Source organism: Astyanax mexicanus, chromosome 7 (assembly GCF_023375975.1).
Source record: "Astyanax mexicanus isolate ESR-SI-001 chromosome 7, AstMex3_surface, whole genome shotgun sequence".
In the NCBI taxonomy this organism is placed as follows: domain Eukaryota; kingdom Metazoa; phylum Chordata; class Actinopteri; order Characiformes; family Acestrorhamphidae; genus Astyanax; species Astyanax mexicanus.
In genome coordinates, this window is record NC_064414.1 from 38838613 (window position 1) to 38863500 (window position 24888).

Here is a 24888-nt window from a genome sequence, read left to right on the forward strand (position 1 = left end):
CTAAAAGCACGCAGGACCAGTATAAAGTTTGGACATATCTTATAATTTAATGTTTTTTCTTTATTCTTAATTTTACTACATTGTAGGTTAATATTAAACAAACATAACCATCAAAATCTGTGCAAATCTGTCATCAAAGCTAAATGTGGCTACTTAGAAGAATGTAAAGTATAAAACATATTCTGATCTGTTTAACACTTTTTGTTTACTGAATAATTATATGTCCTCTATAGCTTTAATGTCTTTGATATTAAATTTACAATGTTAAAAAATCAGGAAGGAAGAAAAAAAAAGGAAGAAAACACATTAAATCAGTTAAGGTGTGGCCGGACTTTTGACTGGGTCTGTAACTTGTGTTTTATTGCAAGAAAATGAGAAATGGAGCATGACTGGAATTTTGGAAAATTGCCAAAAGGAGGTCTTATGACCAGGAGTCAGTGTTACCTAATGATGAGGTTTTGATAGCGTTGTATAGAAAACGTAAAAAAAAAAAACGATTAAAGCAATGTTGTAAGAATTGGATTTGTTTGCTGGGACCCTGCTTTCCCTCCCTTAATGGGTTAAGCTGCTTTAGTGAACAAAGGGTAACAAAACTTGATTTGCCTTAAACTACTGAATGATTGCACGTCTTCGGCAGCTGAACAGTTGGATAGAGTACAAAAACGACAGTTGCAGAAGTCGTGACTTGTCTGTGTAAGCTGAAAAATACTAACAGACTTACCAAACCTGTTTGTCTTGTATTGGAGGTGGGAGGGGGAGAGAGAGTGAGAGCAGGAGGAGAGGGAGTAAAGTGGGAGAGAAGAGAGAACGTGTGGGGGAGAGAGAGAGAGCGACATGGACTGAGTGATTCAGGATGTCAGGCTGAGGCTGAGCCAGGGTTCGTGCACAGCTACTGCTGTCACTCTTTAACTAGTATGTAATGAGCTAACTTACGCTGCGCTCCTGTAGTACGTAGTTGTAGGAGTGTTTCTCGACTGGTACTCGTCTGTTTGGTTTCTCCTATTCTACAAGTGCACGCTGCTGCTGCTGTAAGCTACAACAGCGCCACGCCGTAAGACCCATGTCAAACAGCGCTGCTCGCTGAGCGGAGCGGCTGCTGCCTCGGCTCCGAAACACCACCGAGGGTAAGAGAGGCTTGAGTCGGTGTCAGCGTGGATGTGGATGTGGAGGTGAACACGAATGAGACGGATAAACGGTTCGCTTGTCCTTTATTTTAATCACCGACTGACACAAGAAAGGAGCTGTGTTGTGTCCAGCCATGGAAGAGGGACGGAGATTTCTGCACGGATGCTCTTCTTTCTTGCCTTAACTCTCCTTAAACGGACTAAATGTGAGTACACGAATGATTTTTATGTTTCCTTTAGGGCTGTTTAATTATGTATATTTTATTATTTTTATAATATTATCATCACCAAGTTCAGTTCAGTTTTATTGTCCAGCTTCTGGACGATGTGTATTGTATTCTTGAATCATCAGATCCACCTTAAATAGTACATCAGTTACATAGCGATAGCTAGCTCACTACGCTCTCGCCGCAACGGTCGCCCTATGGAACTGCTGCGCCTCTTAAGGTGGACTGGAGAGTTAGGAAAAGAAGCTGGCTAATAAGAGAAGAATCAACTCCAGCCCTGTGATATATTAGCAAAACTAAGAGAGATAGCTGGCTAGCTAATCTTATGTAGCACTGGCTGAGCATTTAAGCGTTCGTGTGAATCTGTGATTGTGTCTGATTTGGACTGTGATTGTGTCTGATTTTTCTGGGGCTATGTTGTGATTTTTGGTAAAGCCAAAGCTAAGCTAGCTACCTAGCGTTAGCTACAGTTAACGTTAGCCCAAAATATACATAGCTAAAGCTAGTTAGCTAACTAAGCTAGAAATGTCTTCTAAAAGCTCTCCGTTTTGTGTGGGCTTTCTTCATTCAGGGACACGATGCTGCTCGCCTCCGCCGCGGTGGTGTGGGAATGGCTGAACGAGCACGGACGCTGGCGGCCCTACAGCCCGGCCGTGTCTCATCACATCGAGGCGGTGATACGAAGCGATCCCCGGGGCGGCAGCGTCGTGCTAGGCCAAGTCGACAACCGCCTCTCGCCCTATATCATCGACTTGCACTCAATGCACCAGTTCAGACAGGACACAGGTGAGACCGCCGCTTAAACAAACCGCCTGTTTCATTATTCTGGGCCAATTAGAGCATCGCATGAGCGCTAGAGGAAGGTCTCCTCTTCAGGGACTATATTTGTACGGTTATTGTTTAGTATGGAGAGCTGTTGCTTTGTCATAAACTGTGGTTGTGTTGCAACACTTCAACTAAGGTGCTGTTCACACCCATTCCAGTTAATAGTGATGGCAGAAGTGGGGCTTTTGGGAGATCCAATCAAATAAACAAATTTATTGCGAAAATTATTCATTTTTGTAAGATTGTCCAGTCATCATCCACCACAGTGAAATTAGGTGGCCACTCAATCACTGTACCTGTTTGTCTTCAAGTTCAAAATGATCCCAAACAGCAGACCTAGGTCTTTTTTGAGAGCCTTCCATTTATCAAACGTTTAACAGTAAACAGTTAATGTTTGACAGATAATTAACAATGAACGGCATGAATGTGTGTTAGGGCTGCAACTAATTATTATTTTCGTAGTCAACTAATCTGCTAATTATTTTTTCGATTAGTCAACGATTATTTCTGCTTTGTCAACCTCTAAAACAAAAAAACGGCTGATCATGAGATTTAAAAGGCATTTAAATATCTAGATGTTGTCTAAACGTGAAATGTAAATATTTAATCTGTTGTGTTTGGGCACTTTTGGAGACACAGAAGTTGAGTGTAACCTATATGAGTGAGCCAATTACCGATCTCCTATTGCACTTCCATGCTTTGTGCACTTTGTTTATTGCAGTACTGTTACAAATAACGATAAGTCTACAATAAATGTTTGTAGTAGACAATATTAAATAATCATTGCAGCCCTAGTGTGTGTGTGTGTGTGTGTGTGTGTGTGTGTGTGTGTGTGTGTGTGTGTGTGTGTGATTTTTTCCCTACTAAAAAATTCAATGCTTTGCATCTCTTTTAAAGTGTGGCAAAATTGTCATTTGTCATGTTGATGATAAACACAGTTCTGAGATCATAGAAGATTTTTCAGCTCTCCTTTAGAAACATTTGAGGGCAAAACATTTTGACCTCAGATCAGCTGCTTGCCCTTTCATAGACATTTACCAAAAAGTTTTGGGGTTTAATGTGGACTTGGAAGCAGAGGATAAAAAAAACCTGGTTTCAGTTGAATTGATTCAGTTCAAATCTTAAGTTTAGAGTTTGACATCACTAACAGTTATCCTAACTGGGACAGCTGTGGTGAGTTGACAGACAGTCCTCAGTCTACACTCTCCACTGTCTGCCTCACAGAAGTTTTAGTGGACTTGCTGTGATAGCTCAGATTTACCGTGATTTGGTCTTCAGCACTGCATATAAAAGTAACACATCAAAACAGCTGGCTTGTTGAGTCAGCCACATTTCTTTCTTATTACAGCCACTGATATCCATGCAGCTGTTGTCTGGGAGTGGAAATATGGTGGGGAAGACCATACCCTCAAAGAGAGGATGAGAGAGAATGAAGATGATAAGCTAAGGAGATGAGATAATATTTCTGACAGCATAAGCAGAGAATCCCTTTCAGGAGCCTCATAACCACTAAAACTCTGAAGTCTCACAGCCCTTTAATCACTTAATTTTTCTCATGACTGATGATGATGATCTCATGGGAGTTTTGCTCTGGGTTGGGATTTGATTTTGTGGATGGAAATGCAACCAGGCCAGCAAGCAAGCAAAGCAAGGCAGACAGTCAGACATTGAGGCAGGCAGGCAGGCGAATAGAAAATGGGAACACTAGCTATACTAGAGGTGGGGGTGGGGGCTAAGAATACTGGGAGTAGTGGGGGACTCCAGTGTTTGGGAAAGGCACCCTCACCCACTCTCTTTGTTGAATCGTACGAACAGATGTGAGTAGAGTCGGGAGCGTGGGACAGAATTCTCGGAGCAAAGAATTGACCGAGATGGAATGATTAGGCACAGTGTGCTTTCTAATTATGTGATCAAAAGACGAGGCTCGTTTTTAAAGACTAGAAGAGAGGTATAACCTTCCCCAATGGAAATAAAAAAGAACTCATTACTAATTGAACTCCATTGTATGTGATTGCTGAAGTGACCCAATCTAGAGACTGTAGGTACTTTTCCACCTATTTTAAGTCTTTAAGGTGTCATTGGGTGTTCTGTGTAGGAAATGATGATCTATAATGGCTTCCCTATTACTACAATCAGTATCCACAAAGGCCTTCTATTGTTAAGTCTTTTTAGGCACCAGAGTGATTCTTCTTTTCATGAGCAGTAATAATTTTCTGTAATGAGTACTGTATCCACAAAGAACATGATGTCCTAGTGTCTTTACAATTATTCCATTCATAAGCCCTTTGTTTGTTAAACTGAAACGTTCAGTTATATAAAAAAAACATTACACCCACCCCCCTCTGCTCCTGTCTTTGACTCGCACAGCAAGTTTCATTTACTCTGTAGAGTGAGGTGTCCCAAGATTACAGTCAGCGCTTGCTTAATGCTGTGGTTGGACAGATAAACGCAGGCCCATTTCCCGTACTCTGTAAGATGTCAGTAATTACTATGAACACTAGTTACAACCTGAATATTGCTGTAGCTTTCCAACTTTCTTTCAGTCAGGAGAAATCAATAGATTTGAAACTAATAAAAACATACTTAAAAGTTTTTACTGAGCTCACAAACTTTGATCCTTCTGGAACTGAAACTTTGTGATTAGGATCGATTTTTGTCTGAGGAATATTTGGGTTTTTTGTTGTTTATTTTTTTGTTTGTGGAGTCAGCAAGATCTGACACAAGAAATGTAGTCCAGCTCTGTGTTTGGCAGACAAGTTAAAGACAGTCAGCTGTGATCTAACCCCCATTTTATCCAGCTGGTCCAGGCTAGCAAGATTATTTCCAAATGTCCACAAAAGTGGAGAACAGACACACATGCCTTCACGCACACACATATGCACAAATCAAACACTGGAGTTCCAAGAAAGTGTCTCAAGCAAGCAGGGCCCAGGGAGACAGGCCACTTCCAAGTTGAAAAAAATGTGGCACAAAAGGCACAGAGGGGGGAAGTGCTATGTGCTCTTCGGGCGCTCAGGGAGTGGGGGGGATAGTGGAATAATGTGGAGAAGGAAAACAGAGTGGAACGGCTGTAAGTTTCTCCATATGATTGCGCAACAGGCTGTATAGAGTTTCAGCAGCCCCAGACCCCTGGGTGCCGTCACTCACTGTATGCTTTCCAATGAAGTCTACAGATTAATCATGCGTGCACACAGACACTTTCAAGCTTGTATGCGCGCACACACACATCCACAAGGCTGGACTCTGTTTTGGTCTGTCTAATGACTCTCATGTGATTAGGCTGTGGAGTGGAGGGTTTAGATTTTTTTTTCTCCTTTGCAGGTTCTTAGTTTCTGAGTAAAGTTATTTGTCTTTTTTTCTTAGCATTTTCTCTTCTCTTTAACAGTGATTTAAAAAAAGAGTGATGCCATAAAAAATAACCATTTAGTCTCAAAAAGAAACCGTGTTTATAAAAGAGAAAAGTATCAAGTAAAGGATAACCAGGTCAATGTGGTAAAACATTGTATCACCATATTTTAGGATGTTTTCTCAATACACAATATTTTATCATAATATTTAGATATGTACACAGAATGCATGAATGGCGGCAAATTATATAATACAGTGATTGTTATTCAAACAGCCAATTAAACATCAGTAATTACACAATAATACAACCTATAGTTGATTAGTGTTCTTTAAATAATGACAATGTCTACGATATGCTCAAGAATGCTTATTTCATATCATGATAAAAATATGTATAATGATTCAATAAAATATTGTCATTGTCCACCCATAAATAAAGCTTTGTCTTTATAGCAAAAATGTTTTTTTTTTTTTTATAGAATCACTGGCAGTTCTTCTTTGGCATCTTTAATTTTTACAAATGTGAACTCTTTTCTGATTTGAGAGGATGTACTTTGCCACATTTCTCTCTATGTACTGGTTCACACAGATCATTGTCGAATAAAAAGGAGAAATGAGAGAGGAATTCTAGAAGAGACAATGAACATATGAGAAGTGAGAGAGAGAAGGTTTGTGTGAATTTTAGATTAGGGTTATGAGAATGCGTTGAATTAATCTATTTTGTAATTGATTATAATAATATAAATAATAAACATATCTATAATAAAATGTAAGGCAATTGTGATTTGCAAAAATACTCTAAAACAAAATGCTTTCAGCATTAAAAGGTTTATAAACTATAACAGAAGAATTCTGCTCAGGTTCTGAAATTCTTTACTTTTTCCGCAAAAAAGGCAACCAAATTTCACTGTGTGATTGAGATGTAGTGTTCTGGACTATAGAGCTTTGTGTCAGGAGGTGTAACCAGGAACTGATACTCCATACATGTTCTCCTCTTGCATGCAACAGTTTTCAGTTTTTAAAGCCATAAAACTAAATTTACTGCTTGAATAACAATAATAATAATAGAGGTGGGGTTCACACAGTCAGAGTGTGAGAGAGGATGAGAACGGGGTTTGGGGGAGCAGGGGGTCACAGAAGCAAGACGCTCTCAACAATCGAACAGATGGACAGTCTCTGTACACCTGCTTTAGGGCTTTGTCTCGCTTTAGAGGTCCTGGGATTCTGAACTAATGTCACACTCAATGATGTACTGAGCCACTGACCTTCTCCACACACACATTCTGACACAGTTGCATACATGTATACGTTTCTGCATGCTGTTGCTGAGAATACATTGATTGACATGTGAACGTGTCCATCTGTTGATGCAATAAGAAAAGGAGGAGTAGGAAAAATAGTAAGAAATGTTTTAATTTCAGTCTAGAAAGATCAGTAATATTAATACAGTGTTTGATGTTGTCATATTCAGAAACATATTTCGATCATCAATTACTTAATTAATACATTTAATTTACATTAATTTAGTCATAAGACATGTAGTGTGTATTTTGGGTTTAAGAAACCTTGGCACTTAAATATCGTTTTGCATCTTTAGATGTATTTCTAGGGTTTATTGAATGTTAAATGTAGGAATTTAGGTTATTTTGAAGAGGTTGTGATTTGTGCTTGTGCAGTTTTTATGTTAAAACCTTAAATTCTTCGCAAATCTTATAATTCTTATTCTTTGTGATGTCAGCAATTTGGTAAGCTGAAATCCTTGATTAATCCTTGAGGAACTGTGAGTAAAGCACATTTGTACATAGAAATACTCTTGTTTTGTTGTAAATGTAATGTTATATTAATTTGAAACCTGTGACACGGCACAGTCTTAAAATAAAAAATAGTTTTAGTCTTAAAGTTGTTTTAAATTGTTTTTATTATGGTATGGTACGGATTTCTAAAGTTTTAAATGCTGTTTTATTTTTTAAAAATATTTTAAGTCCCTTTTTACATGTTTTAGTAAAGCATTGTTTACATGCATTTGTTTTACATTGACATGTTTTTGTTTTAGTTTAAGTTGTAGTTTGCTTGTTGGGCTTTTTATCCAGTAGCCTAAATTTAATAAACAGTATTCTGATTGCTTTAAATGTAAAAGTTGTGAAATATGTTAATTATGTCAAACATGGGCTACATGAAAGAAGAGCACTACTTGTACCCAGGAACCAAATCTTTGTTTACCATCACAACTACCTGATGCCCAGGGCCTTTAGACCCCACCTTGTCCTACCTTGCATTTAATCATTTTTATAACGCGCCCTCTCCCCAGTGGCTCTGACTCATGGGGAGCAAAAAAGAAAAGCCACCCAACAGCCTGGGGAATACCATCTATTATTCTGCTAATGAAAGAAACAAGGTTATCCTCTAACACAAAGAAGAATGTGAGCTTTGGTACAAAAAATAGGAGGAAGTGATTAGAATATAATAAGATGTACAAATGCTTACAGTTAATCAAAACAAATGAAGTGTCTGTTTATATTTGATGAACATACTTTGTCCTCTGTTTCTCAACATGTTTTCATTTTTTCACAATTTTTTCCCCAAAATTTAACAAAAGTTTATCTTAAGGAACAAAAACTGATCTTAGAGAATGAGGGTCTCCTCTTTCACTGTTTTGTCCCCCCAGGCGTCAGGAGTATCCGCTGTTTGCTTCGGCTTATATCACAATTCACTGTCGGCACAAAGCAAATGTTGACCCTTCTCCCATTCTTGAGTGTCTCTCCACCCACTGCCAGGAATCTGTGGATGTGTCCTTTTCTTTATCTCCTGGATTTTGGCTGACTATTCATTGCATGCTCTGCTTGTAGTTTATGTCTGAGACTTGATTTGGCGGTGCTTTACTCATCTTTGTAAAACCCTGGAATGATGCCAGATTCAACAGGTTCTCCTAGGGTGGCGTATTAAATTTCATTCAGGTGAATTAGTGTAGATTTATAAATAACTATTAAGCAGCACATACTGTGTTCAGTGGACCTGCCCTTGTGAAAAGGAAGCATACTCAAGAACATTAAAAGTATGTTCAAATAGGTAAAGAATACAAAAGTACATGTTCAAATTAACATACTTTATGAAATATGTATGAATAATATATGAAATACACATTACATATACATTCTTTGTATTTCCATAAAATGTATAATTAAGCAATATTCTTTAATTTAAACGTTCTGTGTACAGGCATTAAATGCTGCCTAAAGTGCAGTATTGTGTAAAGTTTTTTTTTTCCCAGTAGCATTAAGGTGTACACTATGTGTATCGTTACGTAAAGTAGTATATTTACAATATACTTCAAGTGCAAAAAAACATATACTTAAATCTACTTTCAAAGTATTATATATAATATGTAGTAATTGTAATGTTGAAAGTATGTTCTTTTCAATGTTAAGTATACTTTAAAAATATATACTTAAATGCACTTAAATTACAAGGGTGAAGCAAGCTGGATTGTTGAAAATAAAATTATGAGCATTATGTACGCAACTTTCTACTGTCTATACTTATACATATCTCATACAAACATTCATTTTGATTCATTGTGTGTATATACACATGTAAAAAAGTATTAAGTTTTTGGATTAGTGTTGACAAAACATGTCTATGTATGTGTTTCTTGACACTTTTATATGTTTTTTGACAAAATTAAAAACAGTCAAATAGGAAATAGAAAAAAAAAACATTTGTTTCTTTCACCTAACTGTCAAGTCTGCAACTATATATTCAGCAATGTCAAAAAATTTCAGTGTCGACTAATGGTTAATTTGTAACAGTACTGCATTAATGGGAGAGGGGTAATGGGCTCTCTCTCAGTTTACACTTAACTTGGTCTGTCTCCACAGACACAAATTATATATGCACTTACTAAATATCAATACTTTAAACATTTCCATTTTATGGTTTTTGTAAGGAACATGAGACGAGACTGTTCATGTTAAAAAAAATGCCAATCATTTTCTCCATTGCAATACCTTTGAAAACACAAGTGAAGCACAATATAGAAAAACCCAAAAGCAGAGAGAAAAGGATACCAAGTGTTAATAATACATAAATAATGAAACTGAATAACCAGTCGTTGTAATGCATAATGAGTAGGAATGAGTTGAATCACCATCTGTTTGCCATTTTGCACATACTGTGTTAATTTATTTTCCACACATTCCAGTTTCTGGCCCAAATTTCAGTTTTTGGTGAGAATTTTTCATCAATACAATCTAATTTCTTTGTCTCCCTCCACAGGTACGTTAAGGCCAGTACGTCGGAGTTTCTATGATCCTACTTCAGCACCTGGCCAGGGCTGGCTGTGGGAGTGGGAGAATGATACTGGTTCTTGGACGCCGTACGACATGGAGGTCTGCATTGCTCTCCAGGCAGCGAAAGATCGCCAGCAACCCTGGCTGGACATGGCACCACTTGGCTTTTGCTACCTCGTGGACTTCCAGAGCATGACTCAGGTCAACCGGCAAACACAGAGACGCCGCCGCATTCAGAGACGTTCTGACATAGCTTACCCGCTGGTCTCTGGGCCCTTGCCAAAAGCCTCCCAGGGTTGGAGTACTGGTGCTGGAGGGGCTGCTGGCGGAGTGACCTTAGGTGGAGGCTCCACTGGAGCACTTCTGGGGGTAGGAGTGTCTGGCGCTAGCTCAACTGATAACGGGAGTGCAATCTATCCTAGTGGAACTCTTTCAATGTCGTCCCTTGCTCCACCTGGACAGCCATGTGCCTGCCAACAGTGTATGCTAGTCTTAAGTGTGAAGGCAAATGCCATGTCTTCACACACATTGGGGCGCAGAGCTCCGCCAACAAGGCCGCCAAGTCCTAAATCCAGCCTAGGAACACTTCCGTCCTTGTCAATGACTTCATCTATGTCTAATTCATATTCACAAACACTGCCTCATGGGCTGTCCTTTAACCGCTCCCTCTCACAAGAACGAAAGAATGCCGCTGCCTTTGCTCACTCTCTATCCATGCTCACCTCAAACACTGCCACACTTTCACTGTCCTCCAATCGCCCACCTCCTCCGCCTTTACCCCCTCCTCCGCCTCCACAGGCGTCCAACCAGCAGCCTTCAACCGTGCCAAACTGCTCGTCGTCGACATCTCCTCCCTCTGTGCCAACTGCAACGCTCATCACTGTGGCGTCAAGCAACACTTCATGTTCGCCTTCAACAACAGTTCCGCCTCAGCGTTCCGCGGCCTGTGCCGCTCCTCTGCCTCCTCGTGCCAGTCTTGCAGGGCTGAGCCGGCCAGCACTGCAGAGAATTGCCATGGCGCAATCCCGTGCGCTTATTGCCTCCGGGTGAGAAAAAGTTATTGAAGTCCTTATATTGTACTCTGCCTCCCCTGGTGGACGGAAGCCTAATTTGCAGTCAATGGTGGATGTAGTTATTAGTAGTGTAGTAAGTAATGGGTTTGTATCATTGGGTATTAATAAGTGAGTTGATTCTACCTGTGTCCTGAAAGACCATGGTACAAGAGTATTATTGAATTGCATAAAAGATAACAGCAGGTTATATGTGCATTTTCTAGCTCACTGGACAAAAAATGAATTGATAATTGTGTAATACTTGGTTACAAGTCCTCTTGCCTTAATAATATTAGTCATGTCAGGTAAGGATTACACTAGATGCGCATTTGTGCAAGAATTTGTATGTTTTATGTCAGCATTTCACTAGCTGTAGCAAATTGGGAAGCAACATTTAAACTTCTATATATCTGTTGAACCAGCCACACACTGACACACAGTTTTGTCAACCACAGTTATCAACCTAGAGTGTGAAAGTGACAGCACTGTATCCTGCTTATGTTATGCACAAACTAAGCGAAGGGTAAGAGGGGGCTAAAGAAATGAGTGACTGGTGTAGGCTTCACCTAACAGGATTGACACCGTAATATTGTAGTGATAGTAGTAGAGATTCACCAAAACCACTTTTCATATTTTTTGCCACTTTTTTCACTATTGTAAAAATTAAATAGCCAAACGTACCTCTACAGTGCCAGTGAGTAAAATTTACAAATGCAACTTGGCTAAGGCTAACTTTGTTTTCATACTGGCAGGTGACAGGATTTACCCTGAGTTTGTCTTTAGTGGGTGTGTTTGCAGCCACTCAAGTTGTTGTGGGTGGGTGTGTATCTACCTATTAAGCTACCTTTCACAAGCCATCCTTTATATCTTTTCACACATTATTTTTCTTGAATTTTACTGTTTATGTGCAAATTTGCATCTCAGTACTAAAGGAACAGCAGTTATATAAGCCACAATGTTGAAACTAGGAAATAAATGGGGTAGGAATCAAACATTTAAAAAGCAGAAGCTGGGAAACTTGGACTCCCGTCTCTGTGATTGGTCTAAAGTACCGGTAGTTGTTTGACCAGTCAGTTTAGAATGTTGATTCTCTACGTCATTATTCATTTGCATGATGTTGAGAAAATCTCAACTTGTTTTGTTGCTTGATCCTCTGCTGGCATTTTGCCAAACTGCAGCTACAAATGTATTCATCGTGTGATGAATGGCAGCTTGTCGCTTTGTCACATTCTAGCGCAGAGTTAGCTAGCTGCCACTGCTGCTTCAAATAACCTCCATTCCTCTGATAACAAAAACACTGAAATGAGGTCATTGTTTATTATAAGTTCTTCTGTCTTCTCACCTGTTCAGAAGGTTATTTATTTATTTATTTATTTATTTGCCATTTTTTGATGAAGGGTTTTCAGTTGCCAAATATTTGGTCTATCCTGAGATAAGTATTGTTATAGTATTGTTATAGTACAACCTTGCATGATTAAGAATGATTTGATTAAAACAGGGTTCGTACAGTTATGGAAAACCTGGAAAAGCCATGGAATTTGAAAATAGCAATATCTGGGCTTGGATAAGTTTTGGAAAAATAAAAATACCCAGAAGGTTTTGGAAAAGTCATGGATATTTGGTCTAAAAAATCTGTTTTTAGCTAACAAATACGTCAGCTTAGAGTTTATTCAGTAATTTAGCCTGACACATTTTATTATTAAAGATTGTGTGTCAACATTTTATCAGATTCATTTTAGAACTACTATATCATATCAATGTTAATTATATTTTAGTTGACTTTTGGTTTTATTCTTCATGTCTGCGCTGATGTTTTAAAACATGGATGAACCTTGTTAAAATAAGCCTGCTTTCTTCAGCTAATAATTATTATGTTGAAGAAGACGTATGAAAAACATTCTCTCGTTGAATTAGATGTTCTGTGTTAAATCAACACAATGCTCTTTTGTCATTTGTGTAGTTTGAATTACATGATGATGTTTTTGCTGCTGCTAAATCTGCTGGTTCCATCACGTGTTTCTGGTTAAAGTTTAGAGAACTGAGACCTCACTGGTTTGTATGTTGTCCAGATGCTTTTGGGCGGATGCATATTGACCCTTAGTTATGTGTAACAGTGTGCTCGCAGCCAATGTGGGTGTGTACATTGCACAGCACATGACATGTTTTGGGAATGTGTAAAGATGAAGTGTGTTTGTGTGCATGGAAGAAAAGTGTGTGTTTATGTCTGAGCGAGTTTATGTGTGTGGTGTGCACACATTTATGAAGTGTGTTTGTGTGTAGAGGCTGTGTGTTTCTCACAGTGCTAAATCATCCAACACAGCTTAGCTTGAGGACCATCTGGGGACAGATCGGAGCACTTGAACAGTGGAGGAATGAGATATGGAGAAATCTGTGTGGGGAAAGAGAGGGAGTTACAAGAGTGAGGAAAATGGGAGACACTGAAAGAAAGAAAGCATAGAGGTCATGAAGGGTCATTACCTCCCTCTGGCCCCACCCCCTTCTCTGTCTCTGCCTCCCCCTTTCTCCATCAGCTTTCCAGGCTTTACCCCCCTGCTCTCATGGCCGTTGTGTGCTCATGTTTGGTTGCTATGGTAACCTTTGTTGGCATGGTAAAGCCTAGTCAGCATTAGCAACACAATGCTGCTTCATGGCGAGTGTGTGTGTAAGGGTGTGTGTGTGGTGGAAAGGGACAGAAAGACAAAAGGACAGTCAGTGTAATGTCTGGAGTTTTTAGGTTTGGCGAGATTTGGGTGCTCTGCTTGTTTAGGGTGCAGTGACCGTGCAAGAGTGAACTCAGTGCTAACATATTCCTGCTGGTTGAAAGTAGGTTGTGAGGTCAGGTGACCGAAATTCAATGGCTTTACAATGTCTAAGAACAACATAGTCAATTTTGTGTTGAACAACAACATCCAACATTAATGGTATTTTTGAGATTTTTAGTTATTTATTTGATTTGAACCAAAATCCAAACGTCTTCCAAACGTCACATGCTAATATCTTATTGATGTAAATTAAAACTCGCAAGGTGTGGTGACCAATACCCAATGTCTACAAAACACTGTAATCTTAACATCCCTGCAAAGTGAGATTCTTTTGTTCTTTTAAATTTCACAAGCAAATGTCATATTGATATATGATATTGTGTGAAATTTTGGGCTCTGAGTGTTTCAACAGATTTATACGCCATTACTATGGATCATGTTGCTACAAGATGTCTGGGTCCCGTAATGCCACCCTTAAGTCCAATTTATACTTATGCGTTTCCAGAGAAGCATACAGCATAGGCAATGATGTAGGGTATGCGGCTACGGTGTAGGTTCGATGCAGAAGTATAAATTGGCCTTTTGTGTGATACTGGCCAGCACAGGTGTCTGTTAGCTGATGTGTTGGAGCTGGGGAGTCACGTGGTCCTAAGAGGGCACCTGCTACATAATGATTCTGCATCAGCACCTGTTTGAAATGAAGTGGTGGTGACTCATTGGTGATGAACAAAGCTGTCAAGCTAAAGTCATTCACAGCACTTAGGAGTTTAGGGATTAAAGTGAAACGGCTAAAGTGATTTTCAGACAGATGTCAGATATGAGTCATATAAAAAGATGGTATAAGCAGCCAAAAATAAGTATCAGATTTGAGCCACCTTTACATGAACAGAGACTAGAGTCCAGTGTCTTTGTGGTGTCATTGTAACATCCAGTGCTTGCAGGGATTGTGGACTGCACGACAAAGACGTAAAATCTCAGCCAATGTAGTAAAGACCACCAGAGCCGTGACCATGTTGAGAACACATTTCACAGCTACAGAATGTATATAATATACACTGAACACAATATTGTGTCAAAACAAACGAAACTAAAGAAAAAAGGAGTGCCCTTTAACCCAATGTACAAAAGTTTCAGAAAGCAAACGCCCCCCAGCTCATAGTCAGGCATGCAGAAAAATAAATAATGAGGGTTTAACTGACTGAAAGGAATGTTGAACCTGTAGAGAAGCCTTTTGCTGAGAAAATAAGCTGTGCTTAATTTTTAGGCAGTACCCTGGTTATATCAATATACTACACCAAATTAAAATATGAGCCACAGATGGCTGACCACATTTTACATTATCAGCATTACAGTGATCAACCTGTTGAGGGAGCTGTGCTTAGGTTGACTCCAGTGGATGAGGGAACAACATTAAGTAAATATTCTCTGCATTAACACTGTTAACTTCATACAGTGGCATGAAAAAGTATTTGACCTGAGTAAACATAAAAAGCTATTTTAAATGTTGATTTCATTTATTAATGAAAAAAACCTACCCAAACCAATCTAACTCTGTTTGCCCCATAAACAAGTTCACCTCTGAATGGCTTTAAAAAAAAAAATGAATTGTTTTGGAGTGGCCTGGTCAAACTCTGATTGAGTTGCTGTGGCATTATCTTAAACAGGCTGTTCATGTTTGAAAACCATCAAAAATCGCTGAATTAAAACAATTCTGCAAAGATGAGTTGCCCAGAATTCCTCCACAGAGATTAAACACTTATTGCCAGTAAAGCTTGTTATTAGATTTAGGGGGCAAATATTTTTTAACATAGGGCTAGATTGGTTTGGATAGTTTTTTTCCTTTAATAAATCAAATTATAATTTAAGAAATGCTTTTTATCTTTTACTTAGGTTAACTTTGTCTGATATTAGAGTTTGATCATCAGAAAAAAATGTTGCTTTCAAATGAAAATAGGAAATGTAAAATACTGAATGGTTCCATTTTGTGTTTCTCGCTATCTAATATATGTGCCCTGTAGTGTTTTTTTCTATTCCATTATTGATACACAGAGTGCATTATTAATCATGACATGGTAAAAAAAATCTGGTAAACAAAAATGGTGTGTGTGTATATATATATATATATATATATATATATATATATATATATATATATTTAAATCTTATCTTTTTTTTAAATGAAGGGATGACACTATTACACATGTATGTGTGTCTGTGTATGTGTGTCTGTGTATGTGTGGGGCAGCTGGGAAGTGTGTTAATACTTCCTAGATTAGCAAGGGATCAAACGTGACAAAACGGTCTGTAGCGTCTGTCTGTCTCACCTCGCACCTGCCTCATTACTCACACTGCTCTGCATTAGCGGTTTGCTAATACACTAGGTAATATCAATGATGCGATTACTCTGCCTCCCTTCCCCCTCTTTACCTCATGTGACGCAAGGGGGGGAAATTTCCCTGTAGTAAACACATCACTGCATTAGCTGTTTATTATTACACTGGTATCAGTGAGCAGATTATTAAACCTTTCCACTCCTGATTTTCATACGCAACATAAGGTGTGACGTAGAGGGAGGGAACTGAATTCTTCTAATGCACTATTTATTTGACTTAACATTGGAATATATTATTTTAATAGTTAATATTAAATAAAAGCCAAAAGGACAGAATACATTGTGGCAACAGTCAATTCAAACAGGTTGTCTGCAGCTGTTCATTGTGTTAGTAATTAAGCATGTCACAATAATTACTAGAGGTGTGCCAAAAAATCGATTCACATAAGAATCTTGATTCTCATTTACTACGATTCAGAATCGATTTAAAATGTCCCAAAATCGATTCTGAGGGGCGGGTTTTAGACTGATTTTGGGCTGGGTATTTTTGTTGGACCTGGCAACCCTGGGGATAGGGCTTGTCCCTTCAAACGGAGATCTTCCAGACACACACAGAGCGTAGGTGTTTGAGAATCACCGGTAAGATGGCAGAACAAGCACTATATTACCTTAGATTAACGTGTAGTTTCAATGTTTTATGGCAGAATGCTTCATAACAAGCATAAAAAAGATCGCTAGTAGTTAGTTTCAGTAACTGTTAGCTAGCTAACTAGCTAACTTTCCAGTTCCACCTTAAATAACGCTACAGGTGGCAGCGGGCTGCAGCATTTAAGGCGGAACGGAAAAATAACAATAAGCTAATCAGAGCTAATTTCAGCTCCTCATCACAGAGGAATTAAGGAATGGACAATATGAATTAATTTCTCCACCTCCTGCCCCCTTTCTGAAGAAATACAACGACCTTAAAGTTAACTAGTTAATCAGCAGCTGCTCCTGAACTTTAGCGCTTCACTGCTATCATCACATCAGCCCAGCAGCGTCACCTACACACCACCGCTAGTAGCCTGGTAATAAAGCAGTGTTATTTATTATTTATTTATTGTTCATTAACGTCATTGTGATATCCCAGTGATTCCTCTGTCACTGAGGACCCACATTCCTGCACATTTTATTGTTTTTGTAACACATTACTTGCTCCAGGACCAGTGTATATTATGGAGGGGTTTTTTTCAATAAGATTCATAAGCCAGAAGCAGAAATTTTTATAATTCAAATCGTTTTGAATCAAAAATCGATTTTGAATCGAATCGTGGCCCCCAAAATCGGAATCGAATCGAATCGTGAGATAGTAAACGATTCCCACCCCTAATAATTACATTATTTATTCATTTTTTTGCATTGTATATTTACATGGACTCAAGCATTTTTGCTGACTTCAGTGTTGCCCAATAACATTAACATGAGTCATTATTGTGACTTTGTTTAAAACGGGGGTTTTATTTTGGTAGTACATTTACATTGTTTTAATATTTCAAATGCAGTATCTACAGAAAGTAATAATTAAAAGTACTCCCCTGCTTTAAAGGGGTAACTGCATTATTATGTTACAATATTATCATTTAAGTGTTATAAATGGGTCTTAAAATGACATTACAATTAAAATTACATTAATATCATTGCAATCATTTCTGGGACAGTATGTTGTCCAAACAAAAACATGCAACAGCGCAGCAAGCCTGTTAGTAATGTAAAGTAATAATACAAACAATGTCAATAAAACCCTGCGTGTTTTTCTTTTAAACACGCAGTACAATTGATAAACAAGTTAAAGTTAGTTTATCTATATAGTGGAAAGGCTGCTGTGTATGCTCTCAATATGCTCTTAATAGTTATTTGTGGTAACTCGTAACAGATTAGTTGGATAACCAACATTACTGGATCAATAGCATTGTGTTTGTGTGCTGCTAAGAGCAGGTGTGTTTCTGTATGGGTCTCATGAGCTTGTGACGTGCAGGTAATCTGTTGCAGATGTGACGCTAGCATATTGTCAGGTCAGCCTCCAGATGGAAAGTAATGGATTAGGTCTATAAGAGAGCAAGAAGAGGATCACAAGACATTCAGACACTTGTGAGCTAGCAGAGGTACTGCCATGCAGCCACACAGACAGAGACTTCTGTAATAGAGAGAGAGACATTCAAAGCTGAATAACAGCGAGAATTGTTGTGATTCAGACACAGGACACAGAAGAAACACAGACCTCCTGCTGTGGAGATAAACAACTGGACCTGAACTAGATCTGTCTATTTCTTTTTTCTTCAAAATCTTCCTCTGAGTCTGAAGAGACTCAGTTCAGTTTTTCTCCATATATTTTTAACCTAAATTTGACTTGGATTATGACTGTGCTCACTCATTTTCAGTAAGTATTTGGTTTCAAAAGCATATAGCTTTGTAAGAGCTGTGGAACGTTAGAAGACTGTTGTGTTTTTCATGTTGTGTTTGTCTTAACACCAATGGGGTAGGTTAACATCAAAAGTAAAGAGATAGATTACAGATAATACATATTGTCATTAGGTTATAACATTCTCAAGTGTTTAAATCAGTATTATATCAGAATGTACATTATTGTGCAAACTTTTTAGGGAAAGTTATCTGTAAACCTATTTGTTTTGGCACTAAGTGTTCATTGTTTGAAGAAAAAAAAAAAACACTTGCGTTAGAATAAATATAAAATGGCCAGTAATGTATTGTAAACAAGTTCTACTAATTGTATTATTACTAATTCTATGATTTTAAGCAGCAAATCATTAACATACTGGAAACAAGGCATTTGCTCACCTTACACCGAAAAACATTTTCATAAACGCAGAAAAAGTTCCGAAGGCAGAAAAAAAAAATCATGCATGTATTGCTAGAGTTGTAACATTTTCCTGTCGTCTCTGTTTTCTGTTGTATGGAGGTCAGGATGGAGAGTCTTTGTCTCGTCTTTATGTTTCTATAAAATCAACTCTGTTGTGTTATCACATATTTTCAGTTTTTAATCATGCAAACTGTCAAATGGATGTTGCAAATAACCAATAGGTGAGCTATCTTAGCACTTAACAGAGAGCAGCTTCCTCTAGTTATTTAACCAGGCTTGTATTCACATTCTGCTGCTTCTTTTATTGTTTTTTTCACCTTTCTGGTGAATTTTCACCAGGAACATAATGGTAAATATTCTCTAAATGAATTGAGTTGCAGTCTTGTGAATAGTGTCCTTGCAAGCTTTTCAGTCTTTGCAGTGTACCAGTAATGACTGTTTGTTCTTGGATGTGAGAGAGATCAGACTTTTTAGAGTTTTTTCAACATCTGTTGATGAATGGTTGGCATTAGATTTACTCTCTTCGTTGCTGTATTTATGCTGATAAGTGATAGTGGCACAGATTGTGTATTAAAGGTGTAATTTTTTAAGTATAATGGAGCATATTTTGCTTTGTTATTATTATTTTTTTTTTAGAGTACCGACAGTACCAGTGAAGAACCTCAATGGATCCAGCCCTGTACATCCAGCGTTAGCAGGTAAAGTTGTGATGTGATGAGTATACTAATGCAAGTAACACACACAAACATACACACACTCACAAGGAAATTTAAAGTAATTGTACAAACTTTTTATGCATTTTTCAGCTGTGCAACTATAATCCTCTTTACTTTGCAGGGATCACAGGTATACTGATGAGTGCGGCAGCACTGCCTGTGTGTTTGACTCGTCCTCCTAAACTGGTGCTGCACCCTCCTCCTGTCAGTAAGGGTGACATCAAACCCATCCCTGGCCTTGGACACTGCTGCCGCAAAACCACCAAAAAGCAGGCTCGCAAGGGTGAGATTAAACATACACACACATTTTTACAAGGTTATACCAATGAACTCGCATATCAAAGAGTCAAAGATCTTTTCTGAAAAGCTATGTTGCTCATTTCCACAAGCAATGTTGACTACATGTACCTTATATCCTTTCTAGGCAAGACTCCAGAAGAAGTGGTGAAGAGGTACTTGCAGAAAGTCCGGAATCCTCCTGAAGAGGTATGTCACTGTTGCTTTTTGTTGCTTTATCCTTCACATCCTCACATTATTTTTACTCCTGTATACACAATATATTTTTCTTATAGTCCCAAACGTTCGTACACTACTATTGGCTTGTGCATCTAATAACCTTAAAGGAACAGGTAATGGGACCATGTGACTTAATTCAAGTAAATGCCTATAATACAACCTTACATATGATATGTAAAACAATATATAAATTATTTTCGGACTCCTTTTACATGAATACTTGACACTAGTGTAGTGTAGTAGGAGGCGACATTGGGACTTTGACCTTTTCACTTTTTGATTGTATGAGGGATAATTTGGGGGGTTGCGGGAAAGAAAGATTATTTTTGCTAAGACCTTTTCTGTTTGGTTCAAACCAAATAGCAGATTATGAAAAGTGTCACAATCAAATGACCAAATTTTCTCATACCAGAAGTGATGGTCTCAGACAGAATTAACTGAACTGTGGTCTGGTTCAGCTACTTTGTAAAACACTTTTTGAGAGGGTTTAAACATTTATATCAATTGCAGGTAGTTTACTATTGTCGCCCATTCAACAGCAAATCAAGTATATGTACTGTTATGTAATGTAGAATTAAATTTTGTTTCTTTTTGCTCCATTCAGGACTGCACTATCTGTATGGAAACTCTGACCGGCCCTTCAGGGTATAAAGGCCCAGGCGTGGGTGGTGTATCGCGTGCGGAGTCAGTGGGTCGACTGGCACAATGTGGCCATCAGTACCATCTGCAGTGCTTGGTCGCCATGTACAACAATGGCAACAAAGACGGCAGCCTGCAGTGCCCCACGTGTAAGACCATCTATGGTGTGAAAACGGGCAACCAGCCACCTGGCAAGATGGAGTACCATGTCATCCCACACTCACTCCCAGGACACCCTGATTGCAAAACCATTCGCATCATTTATAACATACCACCTGGCATACAGGTACACACTTGTGTACACTAGTGTTTGACTCCAGTATACACAAAGGCTGTATTTATGACTTTCTCTCCTGAATGTGAAAGAAAAAGTTTTATGTTGTGTTTTATTTTTCGTCTAAAGGGCCCAGAGCACCAGAACCCGGGAAAGCCGTTTACTGCACGAGGATTTCCACGCCACTGCTATCTTCCAGACAGTGAGAAAGGAAGAAAGGTAGGCAGCATTTTAACCAGAAAGGAACCTTATGAGGCAGTGCGTTCGAGACACGCTTTAGGGTCAGCATACGTCATCATGTCTAGTGCGTTGTGCTTGTGGGCTCTGTTTACAAATTCAAGTTATCCACTTGCCTTACAATTAATCTCAAAGCAGCGTGAGCTATTTTAATTTCCTTTGCACTTTTGCAGCAATGTACTCTTCCAAATATTACAGATAAACTTAAATATTCATGATTTACTTTCATGTATAAGCTTTGTCACTTCATACTCAGTGTAAGGTCAGTTTCATTTATTTATTTATTTTTATTTCTGATAAGATGCTTTGTAGAGATGCATAAGTAATGTAACCATAATATAATCAATAGTTTGTATGAGCCATCAAAGCTAAATTATTAAACTGCTGCCAGAGAAGTTATGGCACATTTAAGCTTAAGCTAGGTATTTACTTGATAATGTAGGCTGATGGATCAAATTGGATTATACTTTTTTTTTATCCTGATATTTAATATAGTGATTTTGGCCAATGTCAGACCGGTACTGATCCTGAATGATTGGATCAGCACACCCCTAATAAAATCTAAATTGTAGGATTTAGCATTATAACACATTAGAATTTATTCATTATCAGAGATGCATCATGTGATTAATAGAGAAAACTGTTATGGATGATTATGGACCTAGAGACAGGAGTTTATGTTAGTGGTTTCAAATATTAACGGTTTTGTGTATATTAACTTTATAATGTATAATATTAACTTTGTATAAAAAAAGAAAGAAAAAAGGAACACATTTCTAAGAGTTTTCTTCACTTGCAGGTATTGAGGCTTTTGCTGGTAGCTTGGGACAGGCGGCTAATCTTCTCAGTGGGCACCTCCAGCACCACTGGCGAGTCAGACACTGTCATCTGGAATGAAGTCCATCACAAGACAGAGTTTGGTTCCAACCTGACAGGCCATGGCTACCCTGATCCAGGCTACCTTGACAATGTGCTGGAAGAGCTAAAGGCCCAAGGCATCGCTGAGGAGGATGGACAGCAGCTGTGAGGAGCAGGAGAAAGGAGCAGGGGGAGTCCGGGGTTCAAACAAAAGAAGAAGGCTGGATTGCTGGGAAGTGGACTTCTTGAATGGGGGAGGGATTACTGGACAGTTTTTGTGGTTGGAGGGTAGGGGTGCTTTTTATTTGGTAGGATTTTTAGGGCACAAATGTGTGTCTGTGTGTGTTTGTGAGAGTAAGCGTGATAGAGAAAGAGCATGAAATGATAGCAGTGACTTCTGAGGAAATATAACAGATCAGAAGTTGCTTGTTGCTATATCAGCCTAGTATTACAAAAGTCGGTACATTTAATGACTGCCCAGGTGTGCCAAGCTGGACAGCTATTCTCCCTCTGAGCTGAGTTCCACTCATAGACTAACGCTTCAGCTTGTAACATACAGATGATCCAGAAGATCTGGATAAGCCAGAATGGGTGTGTTTGATTGTACTGTGCACTCTTGAAGAGATCTCATATTTACGTGCTTATAGATCCAAATGGGTAGGTTTGGGTAACAAGTTATAGTTAAAGAGTTTAGTGCCGTAGCACTAATAGCATTGAACTAGTACAGTAAAGTAGGCTGTAATTGAAAGGTGTATTGAATTGAAAGTTTCATAGAATGATGGAAATGAAGAAATGTTGTATGAAAGATTAGAATGGTAAAGTAATGAAATGACAGACAGACATATAGAAGGGACTGAGAGAAGGAATGAGTAATGGAAAGGCCAAAGAAAGTAGTTTTAACCCCATTTGCTAAGAAAAGGCACTTGTCTAGTGGAAGCCGTAATGAGAGATTGTGCCTGTGTGTGTGTTTGTGTGCGAGTGCTAAAAAGTCAGATGTGAGGAGAAAGACAAATAAACCTGCTTGTGCCCTCAAATGATTCCTTTATCCTAAAACATTCCTTTTTTATGGCCACTTATGCTTGAAAGTTACATACACAACAAGCATCATGAGTACTTAATTTGCATTATGATTGCTATTATCATGTAATACATTCCTTGTGTTTGATTTATCTACTCATATTTTATTGTTATTTTTTTGTAAATGTCATGACGTATGGCTCAACAGCAAAAGTGTATGGCTCAAAGAGCAAAGTAGTGAGACTGCTGAAGTGACCCTTCAGAATTGTGTACATCTTGTAGTTTATTAGGGAAAAGAAAAATGTTTAGTCAAACTGAAAAGCAATTTTAATGATGATTCTTAATTAAAATGTCTTATTGAGTTCAGGTTTACACTTACAACTTTTACCCCAATTTTTCTATTTCATATATGTCAGTGCCTCACTGAGGTCCTTGCTTTTTATAGAGGTAGAGTGTATAAAACAAATGTTTTATGGTACGGCATGTTTGGGCCATTAAATGATTGGTACTGCTTGCGTTTTAAATAAGGATCTGGAAGAGTATTGATTGATTGTTGATCCAGTAGAAAAGTTGTAGTGCAAAAAAGAAAATGTAAGATTGCGCAGGTTATAAGGAGCTATGGGTGGGAAGCAACAGCTTGTATTTTTTATTTGTTTGTTTGTTTAATTGAGCTTTTTAATAAAAAAAACGTATCATGCAAAAACATTAATTTTAGAAATAATCGAAATTAAACAGATGTCTGTGGGTCTGTGGAAATTGAAGCATAAGTGATGAAAGGGTCTGAATGTTGGGTTTGTTTGGTTTAAAATGGTGACCAATGTTTTCCACTGTTTTGTTATGACGCAAGCTCTGTTATGCTGACCTCCATGCCTACCCTGTCTCTTGTCCAGTCTCTGTGTTTGGTCAGTAACTGACCTGAAATGCTCCTCTTTTCTGTGACCTAAAGTGTGTGCCAGAATAGGGGCATGCTTGTGTCTCTGTAAGAGTGAAAACATGCATGTGTGAATCCATGCATTGACTGTATGCATGCATTTGTACTTGATTACATGTATGAGTGTGTGTGGGCTTTGTTCGCTGGCCTGATTTAAGGTACAGTTATGTTACTGATCTGCACATTTCCTTTCTTTTGTTTCAGTTCTTTAGAGCATGTTTTTTTGTTAATTTGAACCCTTTTCAAGTTAATTTTATGTTTAACATGCCATATGTCTATATAATTTTGTACATAAGCACTGCACATGTCAGGTTCCAGTGGATTGCTTTAGGATGGGAGTTAGAATCTGTCAGCCTCCTCTGAAATGTACAGAAGTGTTCTCTGTATGTCAGTGTCTTTTCTTTTGTGAAAAGGAATCTAAAGTAGACTTCTCTGAGTGTAAAGTGTTCTGTTCTCTGAGGAGAGCCAGCTCCCTCCTGTCTCTTTCACCTGCTCAGAGAAAATCTCAAGTGGGACTTAATGCATGCATGAATTGGACGACAACCCCCTCCTCCCTTTCCTTTTCTTTTTTTTTTATAAACAAAATCTATTTTATGCACTCGAGGAGAACATTTGAAACACTCCTCTACAATGTTTAAGATGAATGCAGGATCAAAACAACAAAATAAATGTATATAGCAATGGAGAAAACATGTACATACATTATTGAGGTACTATTAACTGATAAAAAATAAAGAATGACTGGTAGTCACCTTATTTGTCTTATGAGTTTCTTGTATTGTAATATTACATGTATAAAATATTTCATTATATTATTTAAGGTTTAAAATGTAAGTTTTTGGACATTCCGCTTCTTCATAAGGACACCCTGATTCTGTCTTACACCA

At 38.3% G+C, this 24888-nt stretch overlaps 1 protein-coding gene across 1 annotated transcript; it reads left to right on the forward strand.

Moving 5' to 3' along the window:
- Positions 1 to 794: 794 nt before the first annotated feature.
- Positions 795 to 24750, forward strand: dtx4b (deltex 4, E3 ubiquitin ligase b). The gene is made up of 9 exons (XM_007248547.4): positions 795 to 1330; positions 1923 to 2137; positions 9797 to 10856; positions 19450 to 19511; positions 19651 to 19812; positions 19954 to 20015; positions 20650 to 20970; positions 21088 to 21177; positions 21995 to 24750. Coding segments are annotated over exons 1-9 (2202 nt in total). The 5' UTR covers positions 795 to 1328; the 3' UTR covers positions 22223 to 24750.
- The last annotated feature ends 138 nt before the right edge of the window (positions 24751 to 24888 follow it).

Bases quoted from the DNA above. Each gene is read 5' to 3' on its own strand.
- dtx4b (XM_007248547.4), top strand. The intron at 19,813-19,953 runs GTGAGATTAAAC...TATCCTTTCTAG, and splicing joins CAAAAAGCAGGCTCGCAAGG to GCAAGACTCCAGAAGAAGTG. The intron at 20,971-21,087 runs GTACACACTTGT...TTTCGTCTAAAG, and splicing joins ACATACCACCTGGCATACAG to GGCCCAGAGCACCAGAACCC.